At 40.9% G+C, this 19,548-nt stretch overlaps 1 protein-coding gene across 3 annotated transcripts in view; it reads right to left on the bottom strand.

Moving 5' to 3' along the window:
* BANP (BTG3 associated nuclear protein) overlaps positions 1–19,548 on the bottom strand; it is a 122,221-nt gene that overhangs the window by 83,721 nt on the left and 18,952 nt on the right. Inside the window, exons 2-4 of one of the 3 annotated variants that reach the window (XM_081107994.1) lie at positions 11,808–11,902; positions 7,060–7,198; positions 370–461 (exon numbers count right to left, since the gene is read on the bottom strand). In XM_081107994.1, the coding sequence (XP_080964120.1) occupies positions 370–461; positions 7,060–7,129 (162 nt within the window). In that variant the 5' untranslated portion in view covers positions 7,130–7,198; positions 11,808–11,902. Of the gene's footprint in view, positions 1–369; positions 462–7,059; positions 7,199–7,373; positions 8,466–11,807; positions 11,903–19,548 lie in introns of those variants that run through there. The other 2 variants (XM_081107993.1, XM_081107995.1) reach the window with 2 other exon arrangements.

Raw genomic sequence — 19,548 nt, 5'->3', positions numbered from 1 at the left:
GATCTTGAGGTGAGATCTTCCTGGATTAGGGTGACACCTAAATTCAATGATAATTTCCTTATAAGAGAAGAGAAAGTGAAACAGACAGCAACACATAGGGAAGAGGCAGTGTGAGGATGGAGGCAGAGATTGGAGTGATGCTGCCACAAGCCAAGGAACATCTGGAGCCACCAGAAGCCAGAAGAGGCAGGAAAGATCCTCCCCTAGAGTCTCTGGAGGAAGCACAGCCCTGCCCACACACTGGGTTCAGACTTCTGGTCTCCAAAGCTGTGAGAGGATAAATTCCTGTTGTTTTAGGCTCTGCAGTTTTCGACAATTTGTTATGGCAATGCTAGGAAACTAAGTAATAAAATATATTTATATTTTTACCTTTATAGAGGGGTCCTGGCAATTGATCTCTAATCGTTGGCGTTTCAAAGCTGGTTCATCTTCGTCTGTCACTACATGATTCTCCAGTACAACTGAAAACCAAAGCAGAAACAAAAGACTTAAACTTTAGTAAGAAAAGTTTTACAGACTGTTTTAATATTAAAATAGTAAACCATTCTGACACCTTAAAGTTAAAATGAGAAATGGTACAACCTGTTTCATATTTTACCTTTTCATAGTTCTAAGTTAAAATTCTCAGAGAGAGCCCTAACCGGCTTGGCTCAGTGGAGAGAGCATCGGCCTGCGGACTCAAGGGTCCCATGTTCGATTCCGGCCAAGGGCATGTACCTTGGTTGCGGGCACATCCCCAGTAGGGAGTGTGCAGGAGGCAGCTGATCGATGTTTCTCTCTCACTGATGTTTCTAACTCTCTATTCCTATCCCTTCCTCTCTGTAAAAAAAAACAATAAAATATATTTTAAAAAAAATTCTCAGAGAGAAAATAGGATCTCTCCTTAATCTCAAGAAAAACTGAGATACTGGATAAATAATTTCCATAACTCCAAAACTACAGGATTCTCATTCAGTGTTTTATTCAGCTACCCTGTTTGAATTTCGGCATAACAAAACCAAATCAATAATAGTGATATTTTCCAAATTTTAAAGTCGTGTCTGTTGGCTACCTCATTTCAAATTTAAAAACTATCTGGGCTATTACATCTCCTTAGGTGTTGATCATCAAAACAGTCCCTAACTTAACATACTAAGTTACATGGAAAGCTACTCTACAGTGCCGCTGAAATCAATGCCTCCCCATCGCAATGCTCAGCTGATATTCATGGCTTCCCCACAAATAAGCAACTCAGTTCACATTCAAGGCCTGCCACAATACGGTCAGGTCCCAACCACCTTCCTTTAGTTGGAAATTAGCTACAAAAACAATATTAAAGACACCCAAAGAATCAAAGACCACAACTATCCATAAATCACATCATTTCTGCAAACCATGTTTCTCTGTTCCTGATTGTTTGCTCTAGACCTAGTCAATCACTAAACAGTTACATATTAGCAATTATAGATAGAATATCAGTCATTTTTTATTTAACATGATACCATGAGTACTTTTCCGTTTTGCTACAGTATTTTTTTCTTCTCCTCTCTTTGCCTTAATTACCAATGATAATTGCCTGATATATTTCTCCTCACCTCTTTCTACAAGTTCACACATGGAGATAAACATATTACATATATACCAGAGGGCCGCCATCTTTTATCAGATCTGTCCGCATCTTTCATCTTCACTTAACAATGTAATGTGGACAGCCCTCCCAGTTAACGGCTTTAACTCACTTTTTAACAGTAATATAAGTTTGTGAATCTATTCTCTACAGAAATGCGTACCAGTATATGAGAATATACATTATATATATACATATATATACACACAGAGCATGTATAATATTGTATATATATACATGTGTACACAGAATTGCACTTATTGTAGCACTTGTGGGAGTATCCACCCATGGAGAATAAACTATGGAGCCTGAGCACTTTGGCATATTGTCAGACCTCCTTTCAAATGCACCCCATGCTACAATCAAGCAGGATAAACTCGCTGTGGACAGGAGATGCCTGCCTCACCTGGACAATGATGTCTGACAGTCCCAGCTCTTCCCCCTCCAATCTTCCCTGTGCTCAACCACCTCCACTCAAGGAAATCTACCCCTCTTCCACCAGGCCCACACGGGTGCTGGAAACAGTACCTGCTCATGCTGTGGCACAGCAACTACCACCAAAGGAAGGACCCCCCAGCCCCTCACAAAAGGCTGTCCACAGATGTGGACACAGCACACCTGGCTGGCATTAGTCTCTCATCTGCTCAGGGAGGGTCAGGGCAAGCACAAGGGAAGCCAAGTGCACAGGTCACTATGGCCCAGGCCCCATCTCAATCAAAGCACCGCCACTTCAACAGGCTGTACATCTTGATATTCCAAATAAGATCTCAATTTTTTTTTTAAAGTGTCAATGCCTTTAAACTTATACATACTCAATAATTCATCTCAAAACTCTTAAGTATAAAGATACTGCATAGACCCATAACTCAAACACAAACCTTTCATAGTTCCTAGTCAGGAGTAGTAAAGTGATCTCCCAGAGGTGATTACCCAAAGCTCCTCTGCAGGAACCAGCCAAGAACTGACAATAACAAAAGGCATCTTGCCTACCCAAGACCATTGCACAGTGGATCGATCCTGTGTGGCAGGAAATGCCTTGACCACCTCCACAAAAATAGATAAAAATGAATGTTTATTTAATTAAGTAAAAAGGGGGAAAATCCACGTCTACAAGTGTTTGTGGTTACCAAAACACAGGTTCCCAAAACTTTTGTCACCTCTATAGAAAACTGGTAATTATACCAGGACTAGGAAGACAGAGAGAAACCTTGGCAATCATTTTGATCCTTTTAATTTGCTGAATAGAAAACAAGTTCAGAGAGGTTAAGTGATTGTCCAGAGCCACACAGCTGGTTCCTGTCACCACAGAAAAGACGACTCCATGCCCCTTGGCAGCGTGAAGCACCTCAGGCTGGAAGCAAAGAGCAATGAAGCAGATGCGTAAAAGGAGACGTGTCCGTGGCAGACAGCACAGGCAGCAGCACCAGAATTTACCAATAACTTCCCATTGGCTGCAGGACTACAGTTTCTTTTCTTTGTCCTTTGTTGCGTTGCTCATTATAATTTTGTGTGCATTACTTTTAGATTTATATTAAAGAACTCAATACTTTCTTTTATTTGTTAATCCTCACTGAGGATATTTTTTCCATTGACTTTTAGAAAGAGTGGAAGGGAGGGGGAGAAACAGAAAGAAACATCAGTGTGAGAGATGCAGGTCGATTGGTTGCCTCCACACGGCCCCGACCCAGGGCCGGGGATGGAGCCTATAATCAAGGTGCATATCCCTGAGCAGAATCGAGCCCAAGACCCGTCAGTCCAAAGGCCAATACTCTGTGGAAATTGTAAAGATACTGAGCAAAACCAGCCAGGGCTTAATACTCATTTTAAAGCCATCACAATCACCTGGAATGATGGGTCCGAAGAAAGTTACATGCAGACAAGTGAAGTAAGTGCAGCTGTATGGTGAGTACATGCAAAACCAAAACCTAAACATTTATTTTTAAATGGAAATTAGGACATACATGCCAACATTTTAAAAGCAGTTCTATTACTAGGATTATGGGAAATTTTTGTTTCTTCTACTTGCTTAACTACTTTTAAATTTCACAAAGGTCATATTTTAGAGATGAGGAAAAAATAATCTCAATCTTAAACCCATTCTGACTACAAACATGTGTAATGTACCATGGTATTTGCTGGGTGTGTGCAAGTTCTTCTGAGTCAGAAATTGCAGGCTTTCTGCCCATAAAGGCCTCAGAGAGCCTTGCATACAGGTTCTCATTAAACAGTCAATAAACTATAATTCCCAGTTATTTAAGGAACAGAGATGGAACAAAACAAGATTAGAAATGACTTCTCTATGCCTTCCCTGGACTATAATCTACAGAGAAGGAATTTATGTAGGAAGTCAGCTATCAGAATTTGAATAGTTCTAAAACTGCTTAAATTTTATGTGACTGGAACATTTCTCTTTTATAACATTGTAGTGTGTGCTTTCTAAAGAAATTGTTGTTCACCTACCAAAATATAAACACGGATATATTTTAAATTGCTATATACAGTAATAGCGCTGCTTCTTTTTAAGTTCAAAGGTTTCTAAGGTGTGGTGCTAATGAGGTCAGGGCTACAAGTTCTAGCTCTAAACAAATTGGTTAGTTTTACAGAGAAAATTGTAGTTGAATAGCTGCACTCATATGCCCAACTTTGTTCAATGATCTGATGAAGCTCTTGATTTTGCCAGTTAATAGGTGATAGTGCTTCTTACTAAAGAAATCAGAAGCAGCTTTGGCTCTCTGAGCAGCACCATGGTAGTTGGCCATAATTAAACAGAAGGCGTCAGGGGCAAACACAGGGGAAGCCAGGTGCACAGGTCACTACGCGGCTGAAAGGGAGCCAAGAAAATGGGTGATCTCTTTTCTAAGAAAGATCAGTGTCATGTGAAAGCACCAGCTGTGTTCAATATAAGAAATGTCACAAAAACTAGTCAAGGAACCAAAATCACATCTGATGGTCTCAAGGGTCGTGGTTTTGAAGTGAGCCAAACTGATCTGCAGAATGATGACACTGCAGTTAGAAAATTCAAGCTAATTACTAAATGTGCAGGACAAAACCACTGATTTCCACGGCATGGATCTTACCCGTGACAAAATGAAAGAGCATGACTGACGCTCATGTTGGTGTACTAATACCAATGGTTATTTGCTTCATCTACTCTATGTTGGTTTAACTAAAAAATCACAACAATCAGATTCGGAAGACCTCCTGTGCTCAGCATCAACAGGTCCACCAAATCCAGAAAATGATGATGGAAATCATGACCTGAGAAGTACAGACAAATGACGTCATAAAATTGATCAATAAGTTTATTCCAGACGGCATTGGAAAAGATAGAGGAAAGGTTTGCCAACCTATTTATCCACTCCATGATGTCTTTGTCAGAAAAGTAAAAATGCTGAAGAAGCCCAAGTTTGAACTGGGAAAACTCATGGAGCTTCGTGGTGAAGGTCACAGCTCCGATAAAACTACTAGGGATAAGTCAGGTGCTAAAGTTGAACAAGCTGCCCTAATTGGTTTGGCTCAGTGGATAGAGCGTCGGCCTGCGGACTGAAAGGTCCCGGGTTCAATTCTGATCAGGGGCATGTACCTTGGTTGCAGGCACATCCCCAGTAGGAGGTGTGCAGGAGGCAGCTGATCGATGTTTCTCTCTCATCAATGTTTCTAACTCTCTATCCCTCTCCCTTTCTCTCTGTAAAAAATCAATAAAATATATTTAAAGTTGAACAAACTGATGGCTAGGAGCCCCAAATCCAAGAATCTGTTTCAAATTTAGACTTTCAATGGTGACAAATAAAATAGAATCCTATCTGTGAAGAAAAAAAAAATCAGAAGCAAAATAAGGGGGAAACTGACCAAAGAATAGTATTCCTGAAAGGAAGCACTTCATTTCTTTATGACCGCTCATTTAATTCCAAAATTATTTATATTACTCTTCCCTTCTGTCATAACTAATTTCCAAATGAAATGTTTCCCAATTAACATATCAAATAGATCATACAGGACAGGCATCATGATTTCTTATGAAATTTCTGAAAATTCTCTTTTATATTGGAAAAACAATTCAGTATTTCAATTCCACTATTCTAAAAGGAAAAAACAGGCAACAGACATTCAGTGACTTAATTATGTGCACTTGTAACTATATATAAAACACTTAAAACTTTAAGGCAAAAAAAAAAAAGAAAAAAAAGAGGAAACCTACTGAGAAATCCTTTTACAAGTAAAAGTGTAGACAAAGCTTTTTCATAACTGAAGTTCTTGATATTTAGGGTTTCCTTTATGAGGGGCCTTTTATATATATATATATTTTATTGATTTTTTTACAGAGAGGAAGGGAGAGGGATAGAGAGTCAGAAACATCGATGAGAGAGAAACACCGATCAGCTGCCTCCTGCACACTCCCCACTGGGTATGTGCCCGCAACCAAGGCACATGCCCCTGACCAGAATCGAACCTGGGACCCTTGAGTCCGCAGGCCGACACTCTATCCACTGAGCCAAACCGGTTAGGGTTATGAGGGGCCTTCTTAAAACAAATATTTAGTTAAGGTTTCAAAGTAGATGTATGCTTTTAACATCAATAAGAAAAATTACCAGCCTTAGCCAAAGTGTAGGAAAATAGTTGTTCTCACTCAGCAGATGGAAGAGTAACACAGTAAAACATTTCTGGGAAATCTGTCAGTGTCTTATCAAAATTGTAAACATACAAAGCAATTCTGCTTGGGAATTTACCATAAAGAAAGATTTTCCAAGATATACTTGCAGGGATCTTTATTGCAAGGGTTTATATGAAATAGAAACAGTGCAAAAAATATAAATGCCACCCACAAGAAGAAAGTTCAATAAATGAGGGGACACCTATAAATGGAATACCATGTAGTTGTCAAATAAATACAGTCAATTTGGACATATCAACTCGGTAACATTTCCATGACCATTCAATAGTAAATTTTAAAAGGTGGAAATTATAAGGAACTAAGCTGTCACAGAGGTCCCTATAGGTGGGGGAAGGAAGAGGGAAGCAGAGACTTAGTGCCTGTGCACATCAGAGGAGGGAAGAGCGGACAAGATGCTAGAAGGCTACCCATTTGAGAATGGACCTTTCACACAGTGCATGCATCATTTTTTCTCTTTCTTTAAAAGACTAAAGAAAACTTCTGGAAGCACTTTTGGATTTTTATTTTTATTTTAAATATGGTCTTTTTTATTTGAGAGAGAGAGGAAGGGAGATAGATACAAACATCAATGGGAAAGAATCAACATTGAACATCTGCCTCCTGCACGCTCCCCCGACTGGGGACTGACCCCATACATGGGGCATGTGCCCTGACCAGGAATCAAACTGGTGACCTCTTGGTGCATGGGTAGATGCTCAACCACTGAGCCACACCAGCTGGGCGCACTTTTGGATTTTTAAAAAAGCGAACAAAGTCCATCTGCTCTCACATAGCTCTATACCTGGGTGATGGTGACTCAGGTCTTCTACTGCAATCTGCACCACGTCCGCCAGATCCTGTTCTGACATCATCCAGAAGGAGAGAAGAGGGGCCAGTCAACAAGCAAGAATCAAACTGACACAGGGCTAGGATTCTGTCACCTACAAAACAAACACAGAGCAGAGAGGGAGATTAATGATTGTGACCTGTGAAATGAAAACTGCTGACCATATATATTCAAGAGCACATCAGGCCCTGGCCAGGTGGGTCAGTTAGTTGGAGCGTCATCCTGTGTACCAAAAGGTTGTGGGTTCGATTCCCAGTTAGGGCACATACCTAGGTTGTGGATTCTATCCCTGGAACATGTCAATGTTTCACTCTCACAGTGATGTTTCTTTCACTTTCTCTTTCTCTCTCTCTCCCACCCCCCTTCCTTTTTCTCTCTCTCTCTAAAATCAATAAACATATCCTCGGGTGAGAATAATAAAAACAAAAATAAAAAGAGAACATCAGATGTCCACAAATTTTGTTTTTAATATAGGGTTCTTCTTGCCCCAAACCACCAAAAGGTTAGCATTTTTGGAGAATTGAGAAACAGCGCAAAAAATGCTCATTGCTTCTGTCTAGCCCAGCCGTGGGCAAACTACGGCCCGCGGGCCGGATCCGGCCGTTGGAAATGAATAAAACTATTGAAAAAAAAAGACCGTACCCTTTTATGTAATGATGTTTACTTTGAATTTATATTAGTTCACACAAACACTCCATCCATGCTTTTGTTCCGGCCCTCCAGTCCAGTTTAAGAACCCATTGTGTCCCTCGAGTCAAAAAGTTTGCCCACCCCTGGTCTAGCCCCTACCTGAGAGCCTCTCACTTTATCAATCCATTCCTCACACTACCTCCAAAGTCACCTTCCTAAAATGGCTTAAACACATCATCCCCAAGCCAAAAGTCTCCAATGGTCCCCTACTGCCCACAGAATACATCCTATCTTCCACCTGCTCCCCGTGGGGTCTCAGCTCACACACCCCAGAAAACCATCGCACTGTTGTCTCCACTAGTAATAAAACTCTCACCTCCCAAAGTTTACCTAATGGATCTTTCAGCCAAGGCTATCCCCATACTCCATTTCTCCTACTCAAATCCACCCTCTCTCTGAGCTCCTCTGTTTTGCTTCCCCTTGGCTTCCAGCACAGACCTGAACCACAACACAGCCCACTGCTATGCCCAAGAGCACTGCCATCCTATCCACAGGGCACCTTCTGGGGCAGGGCCACCTCTGGTGTGAGTTGTCATGCCTGAGCCTAGCATTGTGTCTGGAATAGAGTCAGTTATTTTCTTCCTGATCCTGAAACACTTTGATTAGGCCTAGAGAGACCTTATTTTCCAAAACAAAAATGAGACCATATCATTCCAAATGTGATCTCTTGATCAGAGATCCAAATATAGTACTTGAAAAAGAGGATGTCCTGAAGAACTCAGTAATCAATGTCACTATAATATTTTTTATCTTATTATACTTTATACTAGAGGCCCGGTGCATGAAATTCGTGCACTGGGGGGGGGGGGGGCGGGGGGGGGGGGGTGTGGTGGTGGTGTCCCTCAGCCCAGCCTGCACCCTCTCCAATCTGGGACCCCTCGGGGGATGTCCAACTGCCGGTTTAGGAGTTGGGAGCCTGCCTGCCTGATTGCCCCTAACCGTTTCTGCCTGCCAGCCTGATCACCCCCTAACCACTTCCCTGCTAGCCTGATTGACGCCTAACTGCTCCCCTGTCGGCCCGGTCGCCCCCAACTGCCTGCCTGGTCCCCCCCAACTGCCCTCCCTCCCCTGCAGGCCTGGTCCCCCCCAACTGCCCTCCCTCCCCTGCAGGCCTGGTCCCCCGCAAATGCCCTCCCCTGCTGGCCTGCTCACCCCTAACTGCCCTCCCCTGTGTGACCACATGGGGGTGGCCATCTTGTGTGAGGGTGTGACAGTCAATTTGCATATTACCTCTTCATTATATCAGATTATGTATTTACAAGTAATTATTTAAAAAAGAAATTACTTTCCCACCTAGACTACATGCTCCCTGAGGGCAGAAACCATACACTCAACTCTACAGCACAGCTCCTTTCATCGGTAAGTACTTACCATCCCTACACAGCTCCTGTGGGGCAGCAGATAGATAACTTACAATTTTCAGATCATCTACTTTCAAGTCGGAATCTCCTGACAGCAACTTTTAATGGTAAGTTCCAACAAGCATTAAATTAATCTGCAGGTTTCACATGTGTTCTTAAATCCTATAAGTAACATGATTCCTCTTCTCTTTTGTCCAGACTTAAATTCTACAGCTTAAATGGTAGCTCCAGAATTTCATAGGGAAGACAATTTGTAGGAGGAACAAATCTCCTCTCTTAAGTCTTCCTTTGTAAACATCTAATCAAATGTATGATCACTTCATACAAGACTGAATGAGGTGAGAAAACATCAACTGTCCTTAACAAAAAATAGATTGATAACCCCCAATCTGGATGAGAAACAAAAGATCTCAGAGCAACTTTGACTGAGTCCTTTACTAAAAGATTTTTAGTCTCCTCAAATCCCCCCATAAAAACACATGGAGCAGCTAGAAAAGCAAAACCAGGCCAATGTCTATAGCAGAACTGAGTGATGAGTTCTTCCTAACAAACCCCAAAATGCAAGCAAGTAGGGACACACCACTGACAGCGACAAGATCATCATTGTAGAAGCAGGGAGCAGAGAAGTAATGTGTCAACCTGAGAACAGCAGCTGAAACCAGGAAGTGAGCACAGTCCCAGAGAAGACAAATGCAAGAGGTCTGCAATAAAGTCCAGAGGCCTAGAACATTCTGGGGTCCAGGAACTCTTAAAAATAATCATCCTTGCCCTAACTGGTTTGGCTCAGTGAGTAGAGCGTTGGCCTGTGGACTGAAGGGTCTCAGGTTCAATTCCGGTCAAGGGCATGTACCTTGGTTGCGGGCACATCCCCAGTAGGAGGTGTGCAGGAGGCAGCTGATTGATGTTTCTCTCTCGATGTTTCTAACTCTCTATCCCTCTCCCTTCCTCTCTGTAAAAAATCAATAAAATATATTTTTTTAATAATAATCATCATCCAAAGCTCCCTTTAAGCCAAACACACTGAAACGAAACGACTGAAAACAGAATACAAAATATACAGGACAGTGAAAACAATGACAGAGACAAATCAAAGTCTAATTAAAGGTGGGAGAAAAAAACAGAGCCGGGAGAGTTCAGAAAATGAACTGCTACATTTTTTTAAGACTTCCCAAAAAACATGTAAGAGCTCTAAAACACTGAAATTAGAAAAACTACTCTAAATCAAGCCTCCCTTCTAAACAGTCAGGAAAATTAATTCCACATCAAAATAAACAAAACAAAAAAATTGAGGTCCAATTGATGAAAACATAATATATATTAAAAGAGAATAAGAAGCAAAACAGCCTGTGCTGTGTGGCTCAGTGTTTGAGCATTGACCTATGAACAAGGAGGTCACAGTTCGATTCCTGGTCAGGGCACATGCCCGGGTTGTGGGCTTGATCCCCAGTGGGGAGCGTCCAGGAGGCAGCTGATCAATGTTATCAATGCTTCTTCTCTCATCATTGATATTTTTCTCTCTCCCTCTCAATGCTTCTCTGAAAAAGAAGAAGAACAACAACAACACCACCACCACCACCACCACCATCACTAAAGTCAGTGAAAACAGGCTAAGAAGACATGTTACCAAAAGAGATGAAAAATGCTAATCTAATATTTCAAAACAAGTTAAAATACATGAAGGAAATGATATGGTACTATTAACCATAAACCATCATGAGAAAAGCTCAAAAATGAAGTGACAGAACTCAGAAAAGGTTAGAAACAAGGCAAAACAGTTTTGGAAATGAAAATTAGAAGGAATCCAAGAGCAAATAAACAATAAATTATGCCTTCAGAAAAACAAGAGGAGGAATTTTTTTTTTTAATTAAAAAGAAATGAAAAGTTCAAGAAAAAGTAGCATAGTGACAAATAAGATCCAGCATATGTGTAACAGGAGACGCTAAGAAAAAAAACCAAAGCAACACTCAGTGTGGTACACTGTATTGGAAGAGTATCGGGAAATAGGAAAAATAGCTCTCCTGCACTTCTGGTGGGAGTATAACCTTGGAGAACAACAAGCAAGATAGCTATCAAAATGCACTGGACACAGCCCTGTCCGTGTCATTCCCTATTCAGGAATCCTTCCAGCACATAGATTCATGTATCTGTACATAGATCTACATACCAAAAAACAAAAAAAAACAAACAAAAAAACACAACTAAGGCATTGCTTTTAGCAGCAAAAGAATGGATGCAACCTAAATGTACATCAACAATAACAAAACATATGGCACTGCCAAACAATGGAATTTCAAAGAAATGTAAAAGGAGGCAAATATCTCTAAGAACAACTCCCAAGATTCAGTATTACACGAATATAAATGGGGCAGGATGTGCACTACATACTTTAAAAAAAATATGCTATAAAAATATGCACAGAATTTCTCCAGAACATAAAGGGTAAAAAGAAAACCATTTTTTACTTTTCACTCTTTTATACTATTTGCATTTTTTATCAAGTGCATTTATCACCTTTCCAAAATTAAAAACAAAACAAAACAAAACAAAAAAAACACCACACACTTTTTGAAGATGTCCAGACAACTAAATATTTAGGCATAACACAACTAAATATTTAGGCATAAACTGTGGGGGACATTCTCAATTCCAACCTCAGTTATATCCAGTAATATTCTCTGAACCTGGTGCCTGTGCTGAACACTGGTAGTTTCTTCCACCTTCATCCTCAGCAACTGCTCCAGAGCACCTGTCAGGATAAGGAAATAAGGTGTCGTGCTAAATGTGTGTCCTCTGAAGATGACCTCTAAGTCACCTGGTGGTTAACTGGTGGTGAGTTTAAAGATCAAAGCTACTCATGCCATAATCTCTTCTTTTTACCAAATTAAAAACCAAAGCAAAAAGTATTAAAGGGATAAACTGAACTCTGTAATGAAGGTGGTAGTCCTCGGTTAGATACCACCCAACTGATCTTTGACTTGATAGATTTAAAACATTTTAGAGTCACAGTCTGCTTTAGAATTTAATTAAAAACAAGCAAACAAACAAAAAACCACGGACCCTTTCCCTGGAAATTTGCACATACAAAACTCTACCAAGTTTCACAGGCTTCACCAATACCAGTGTAAGAGCCCTAATTTATAGGGCCATGAGGGCACCAAAGGAAAGCTCCCACCTCTCCTACAGCACACTGTGGCTACCAGACCAAGTTTGAGCCTATGGAGCATGAGCTCAGACACGGTGCATGGCAGCGCCAGCACCTCATCAAAAGAAAGCTGGCAGTGACCATGGCCCTCCGGCTGATGCTCGACTCTAGGGATGAGGATGGACAGGCGCTAGAACGTTGGAGCAAAGAACAAGAAGGAAATAGCCTGGGTCCTCACATCTATGGAGCTGCCACGCCTCCTGGACTGCCTATCTCAGACTTTCTCATAAGAAAGGAAAATAAACCACCACCTGCTTTAAAACAATGTATATTTTGCAGTCTGTCACATACAGCCAAGCTTAACCTAAGTGATACACCTGAAGCCCATTCATAATGGCCCTGGATCCATAGCTTCCACGTTAGATACCTATCTCTCATAAAGGTCTAGTGCAGCGGTTCTCAACCTGTGGGTCGCGACCCCTTTGGCGGTCGAACGAGCCTTTCACAGGGGTCGCCTAAGACCATCCTGCATATCAGATATTTACATTACAATTCATAACAGTAGCAAAATTACAGTTATGAAGTTGCAATGAAAATAATTTTACGGTTGGGGGTCACAAAATGAGGAACTGTTTTAAAGGGCCAGAAGGTTGAAAACCACTGGTCTAGTGGAAAGTTTTCAGGGGCCTTTTTCAAGCCTTTTCTTGATTTCTGAAAGCTCTGCAAGTGGCTCAAGAAAATACTCCAAACTCACCATAACATCCTGAATCTTAACCTCTTCCAAATGAGGACACCATACGTTATCCAAGTTGTTTACTCAAAACGATTCTCTGGCCAGGATAAAGAGTCATTTAAAATTCTGCTTAACAGTGAAGGCTTCAATAGAAAAGTAGGGCAACAAGCCCAAGAAAACTGGAACAGAGCAATACAAGCCGTTGCCATTTTGGCAAATTAAATTTGCCATTTCTCAGAAGTCCTGGAGACAGTCCAGTCTTAATATAATAAAACAACTGGACTGAGATTAATGTTCAATAATGTCTTTAATGGCAATGACTAGTTAGAACCCTGCTTTAAACTAACGTATTTTGGACTCTGTCACATGAGCCACCCTGAAGCCCATTCATGATCCAAGGCTTCCAGGTTAAATAAATGTCTCTCAGAGAAGGCTAGTGGAAAGTTTTCAAGGGCCCAATTCAAGCTTTCTCCTGGTTTCTAAAAGTTCTACAAGTGGCTTAAGAAAATACTCCAAACTCACCATAAAATCCTGAATCCTAACCTCTCAAGTGGCTGAAGAGAGCCTCTTCTAGGGGGCACATGAAAAAAGAGCCCACCAACCGAATCAACAACCTAAGTGCTCAATCTTAGGGGAGGGGTAAATGAAAGTACACCCTATTATACTGCAGACACTAATGTCAGTGAGAGTGGTTTGATTGCATGAGCCATAATGGAAAGGTCTCCAGAATATACTACTAACAGAAAGGAACGTAAAAGGAAAATTGCAAAACAGTATATGATCCCTATTCTGTTTTCTAAAAATGCATGTATGTGTAGTCACATATCCATGTGTGTCTGAAATGATACATACTGAAGGTTACCCATGAGGGAAGGAATATAGACAATATGAGCTGACTTTCATTCTTGATCCTTCAGGATTGCTGAATTTTCTATAAGCCCATATTCATTTATCACCTGTGAAAATGTTTTTCTAAAACAAAGTAACAAGTATATAACCTACAACTTGTGTGCATCCATCACACACAGCCATGACCACTAGTGCTGATGTGTCCGAGGCTGCAGACACAAAGCAGCCCTTCCCTGAACACTTCCATTCTCCTGGACCACTGTGTCATACTTTCTCCTCTCCCTTCCAAACCCCAACTCCTCCTTCCTCAGTGCTTTCTCTTCCCCATCAGAGTTCCTTTGAACTTAGCCACCCCACCTGTGGCTGCTTATGGGCACCACCTGGTCTTGCTCCGATCCAAAGATACTGGTATGCCCTCCCCTCTTTACCGCCAGGGGCTCCCGCACTTCAGCAGTTCTCTCCGAGTCCCTTACCAACTGCCTCCCAGGTCATTCCCAATACACACTGCACTGCTACTTCCCCACCTCCCCTTCAGAGCAGAATTCCCAAGAGTTGCCTGTACATGTGTCTCCATTTCCTCCCTTCACATTCTCTCTAGAGCCAGTCAATCAGACTCTGGCTTTTCCACTGACCAAACTGCCCCTATCCAGCCTGCCCTGGCCCCCACAAGCACCTGCCCAGGGCTCACTCCCACCTGCTCCACAGCCAGCCTCCCTCCCTCGCCTTCTTGGCCTGGCTCCTCTCCTGGCCTTGTCTTGCAGAGGTTCTTTGAAGGTGTGCATGATCTCCCTGATGTGGAAGGACCAGGGCCAGGTGCTGGACCTCTTCTCAATCATTCTGAAATACCGTCTATGTGCTGATGGCTCAGATTCACCCTTCAACTCAGACCTCAGACGTGAACTACAGATAGCCTGCTGGACAGTTCCCCTGGGTATCTAGTCCCAACTGCAAGGTACCAAACTGAACCCGATACCCCACAACCAACTGCTCCTCCCAGACTTTCCATCTCAATTTATGGTAACACCAGTTGCTTAGACCAAAAACCTTCAGTCCTTGGTTTTTCTCTCTCTCTCTCATGTTCCATCTGTGGGCAAATTCTCTGAATAAGCATGGGCTCATCTGGAGTCGTGGACTGGCCTTCACAGGGGCCTTCCTGCTCTGCCTTTCCACCATAATTATTCCCAATGCCTGGTTAAAAGGCTTTCAGGATCACATCAAACACATGTCAGACTGTCCCTCATTTGTTTAGAGCCCTCTGAAGGCATTCTGCTTACTCAGGATGGCTTTCCCAGAACCCTGAAGCCACCAGCCAGCACCTCACAATGCCCCTCAGGCTCTCCTTGCTGCTCCTCACTCACCCCTATCCAAAGAGGCCTCTCGAGTGCAGGTACACCCAGCTCAGGGCCCTTACACGGACACCCGCCTACCCCTCCACCACCTACTGCCAATTCCGTAATTGAATTACGCCCATTCAATTACACCCACCACCAGCACCCACCTCCCTGTTCCCTTCCCACTTCTTCGAAAAGCACTTACTGTCCAACTTACTACATGTGCTAAATGTTCATTTCGTTTAAATCTGTCTTCCCTACTAGAAGATCAGCTCCATCAGGGCAGGAATTTTCATTTTGCTTCCTGTCTAGCACAGGATTGTCACATGCTGGCCCTCAATGAACACACATGTGATGAATCCAGTGGAAGAGCCGATTATAGAGTTACACAGCAATGCAGAACTATGAAGGTCAGCATTTCTACTTAAAAACCATGGATTAGGTCTTCAAAGTTCTTTCAATTTATGTTTTGATTTCAATAGGAATGTACCATAACTAAGTCACGAAGCTATTTAGTTTATGACTGTGAACTTCATGTGAATTATACTTTCCGCTAACAGTGAAAATACAACAAGGTGCTTGTCAGCCATCAGCAAAAGACACAGCAGCTGTTCATCAGCTGAAATACAGAACTGCAAATTTATTTTTAATTTTTAAATAAACTTTAAATTTGGACACCCATACAATAAACTCACAAGGTCATTAAAACAGGGATTAAAGAAAGGCTCCTGTGACTGAGCAATAAGCTTAGCTTCAGCAGTAAAGGTTAACAAACACTATAAACTATCAGCTCTCATTATGTAAAAATGGCAGCAAGAAAAAAATAACCAAACAAAGCCTCGCTGTATGGACACAGGGATATTCTCAGTTACTGTGAAAATGACATCACTTGGATCATCTCATTAGGGATGTCACAACATATGGGACAATTTTCCCATCAGTTTTTTAGGGCGGTCTTCATAGAGCAGTTTCTTATACCAACCCTGATGCTGAGTCTGACTTAGATCAGATGATTTCCACAGGAGGTAGAACAATGTAGCCAGGTGTATAACCTCCCAGGGCAGTGACCTGCTCTACTAGACTTATTTATCAGATACATGAAGAGTGGCTAAAGAGAAGCAGTCCACAAGTCATGGGTAAAAAGCTTGGTATACCCTTCTCATTTCTTGGAGGGGCCTTGGAAGTCATCTAGTGCTAACCTAACTTCACTTTACAGATGACAAAAATATAATCTGAATGTATTACTCTGAGGGTTAGAACTGTCCATGAACAAGTACAAGAGGGAGATGGGCCTAAATACAAGGCTTTGAGTACAATTCTGCAGAAAAGACACTTGGTACAGGAGTGATGAGGAAGGACCATCACCAAGGTCCTATAGCAGACTCCACCTCCCTGGAGCCTTAAAATTAATGAGGCCCCAAAACCTTGTGCTTGTATAGGTATATGGTTGTATTCTTGACATTACATCACCCACCACGCCCCACCCAAATGTCAAGTCCACAATGCCATAAAAATCATAACAGTAATTTCCAATCCCATGTGAGGAAGTAGCTAAGTGGTGCCTAGTTAAAAAGCTGAATCTCGCCGAAACCGGTTTGGCTCAGTGGATAGAGCGTCGGCCTGCGGACTGAAAGGTCCCGGGTTCGATTCCGGTCAAGGGCATGTACCTGGGTTGCGGGCATATCCCCAGTAGGAGATGTGCAGGAGGCAGCTGATCGATGTTTCTCTCTCATCGATGTTTCTAACTCTCTATCCCTCTCCCTTCCTCTCTGTAAAAAATCAATAAAATATATTAAAAAAAAAAAAAAAAAAAGCTGAATCTCCAGGAACAGGGAAACCTCCAAGAAACTAAAGAGCATTCCATCTAGTCAAATCTTTTTTATATAAGTAGAGTAATAAAATAATTAAAAGTCGGTATGAAGTAAGCAAAGAAACAAATTTTTATTAAACTGAGATATAGGGGAAAGACTCAATTTACTTATTTTTCTCCCAAAATCAGTGTGGGGTGGGAGGGGAAATATGCAAAGGATGAAATAGGGAACAAAGAGCAATTTGACTATTAAATGACTGGTAATAAACTAGGAAATTAGGAAGCAAGAAATACTTCTTCCTATGGTTTCCAATGAGGAAAATTCAGGCCATATTGTTTCTTCTTTAAGACAGCCCCCCTCCCAAAAAATGTTTTGAGTTTAAAATTAGGAAAAGGTCAAACTAGCCTGAGAGAGCTAATTTAATGTTTGATTAAATTAGTCACTTTTATTCATGTTTTCCAAAATATGTAAACCTCCTCAAATATAAACCACAAATGCAGAAAAGAGAAGAAAATGGATTTAAGTTGATCTCACAGCACTCACTGTCACAATCCACAGACTCACTGGTCTAAAGACCCCCTTTATCATCTTAAAATTAGTAAGGCCCAAAACCTGTGCTTGTATAGGTATATCTATCAATAGTTATCACATTTTAAATTAGAACAGAAAATGTTTGAATATTTCTTTATTCATTTAAAATTATAAAAACCAACATATTACATATTAGCATACAAAACATTTTTATGAAAATAAACTATAGTTTCCAAAACAACAAAAGCAGCAAAATCTAAAGAAGAGGAACACAGTTTGGCATTTTTACAAATCTCTTTAATGTCAGACTTAATGGAAAACAACTGGATTCTCATATCTGCTTCAGCTTTCAATCTGTTGTAATAGATTGTTCTGGTTGATGCATATGAAGAAAACCCAGCCTCACAAAGAGGTGCATGCTGGGAAAGGGAAGAGTATGTATTTTATTTTATTTTTTTAAGAGTATATATTTTAATAACCTTCAGCTAACTGTAGATATTCTTCTTTAATACAATACCAAAACTCAACAAGTGTTTTATTTTTCCTAAAGGCTTGCTGCAATAAGAAATCTAAAACCATATCAGTGAACTTTTTGTACGCTATTACTTAAAAATCCATTGGTCTGTACTGCCCTTTAAATGGACCTTTACACAAGTGTGATTTTGAAACACCATGCACTCGTCATCTGGAAAATACAGATTCACTGAGTTCTGAATATTGTTTATAATATACTATCAAAAGCATTACATTCATTGATATGAGCACTGATCACATCAGAAAGTCTTTAAGTATTAGGAAGCTATCAGGCTCATAGCAGCAGATACAGGCTTTCTGAAATTCCAATTTCACTTGAAAGTTCAATCTGTATCACTGGAAATTGTGTTAGTTGCTTTCCTTGAAGTGGCAAGCTGAATTTGTTCACTTAGTAGGAAAATTGGTAGTTTGTCAATTATTCTTTTCTAGTGGTCCATGATGAAAAGTGGCTAGTTCAGCTAGCAACTCAAATAATTGCAGGACTTGTCCTTGAGGGAATCCTCTAACTCCAAAATGCAGCACAACTGCTTTCCACATACATCCTGTCTTCAAAAGAGGTGTACTGGGTTGAGATTTACCCTGCTTCATCAAGTACATTCTTAGGTGAATAAAATTTTTTAAAAATTGCATGGCAGTAAAGAATACAATGGCACAACTGCAGCTTGGGGCCTCAGCCTCAACTGTGCTAAAGCAGCATCAGTTTTACCACCACTGACCCTGCACCATCAGTGCAAACATCAACATGCAAAAAAGGCAATGACCACTTACGATCATTATGAAAACTGCTTTGATCTCACAGACCCTCTGGGAAGGTCTCAAGGACACCCTGGGGTTCTGCAGACCACACTTTGACAACCACTGCTATCAGGTACATTTTTAGAAAGAAAACCTAAGAACCACATATGAATTAATGTGAATTCCAGATTAATCCTACTATAAAATATAAACTATAAATGCATTTAAAAGCAACTTTTACTTGGTTTACCAACTGCCAACGGTAAATATAACTAATATTGCAGAAGCCTGCATATACCTTGCAACAAAAATTTTGGTTTTTACATATATAACACCCATATTTTAATTCTTCCCTGACAGCTACTAAATTACTTACATTGTGAAGTATCATCTGTTCTGATCAAATAAAATACTGCAACTGCCAAAGATGCATAAGTCTAATAATGTACAATTGACTGTAGGCTAAAACACCTTAATCTTATTTTGTAGTTCCAGGTCAAACTTTAATAAGTCTCTATGAACTCTTTTACACAATTAGTATTGTGATCTTACTGCATTCATTCATAGATTATTTAAAAAATAATCATTGGGCACACACTGCACATACATACAACTAAACATCCGCTACAAGGGAGGAGAATGTAACCCTACCCTTAAGATGCATACTAAGAAGTAACACTTGGGATCTACTGCTTAGCCATAGCTAAAACAGCATTAGGGGAACAC

This window comes from Myotis nattereri (genome assembly GCF_964212035.1).
Source record: "Myotis nattereri genome assembly, chromosome: 15".
Lineage (NCBI taxonomy): Eukaryota > Metazoa > Chordata > Mammalia > Chiroptera > Vespertilionidae > Myotis > Myotis nattereri.
Note: the sequence above shows the minus strand (reverse complement) of the source record. Positions and strands in the feature narration are given on the sequence as shown.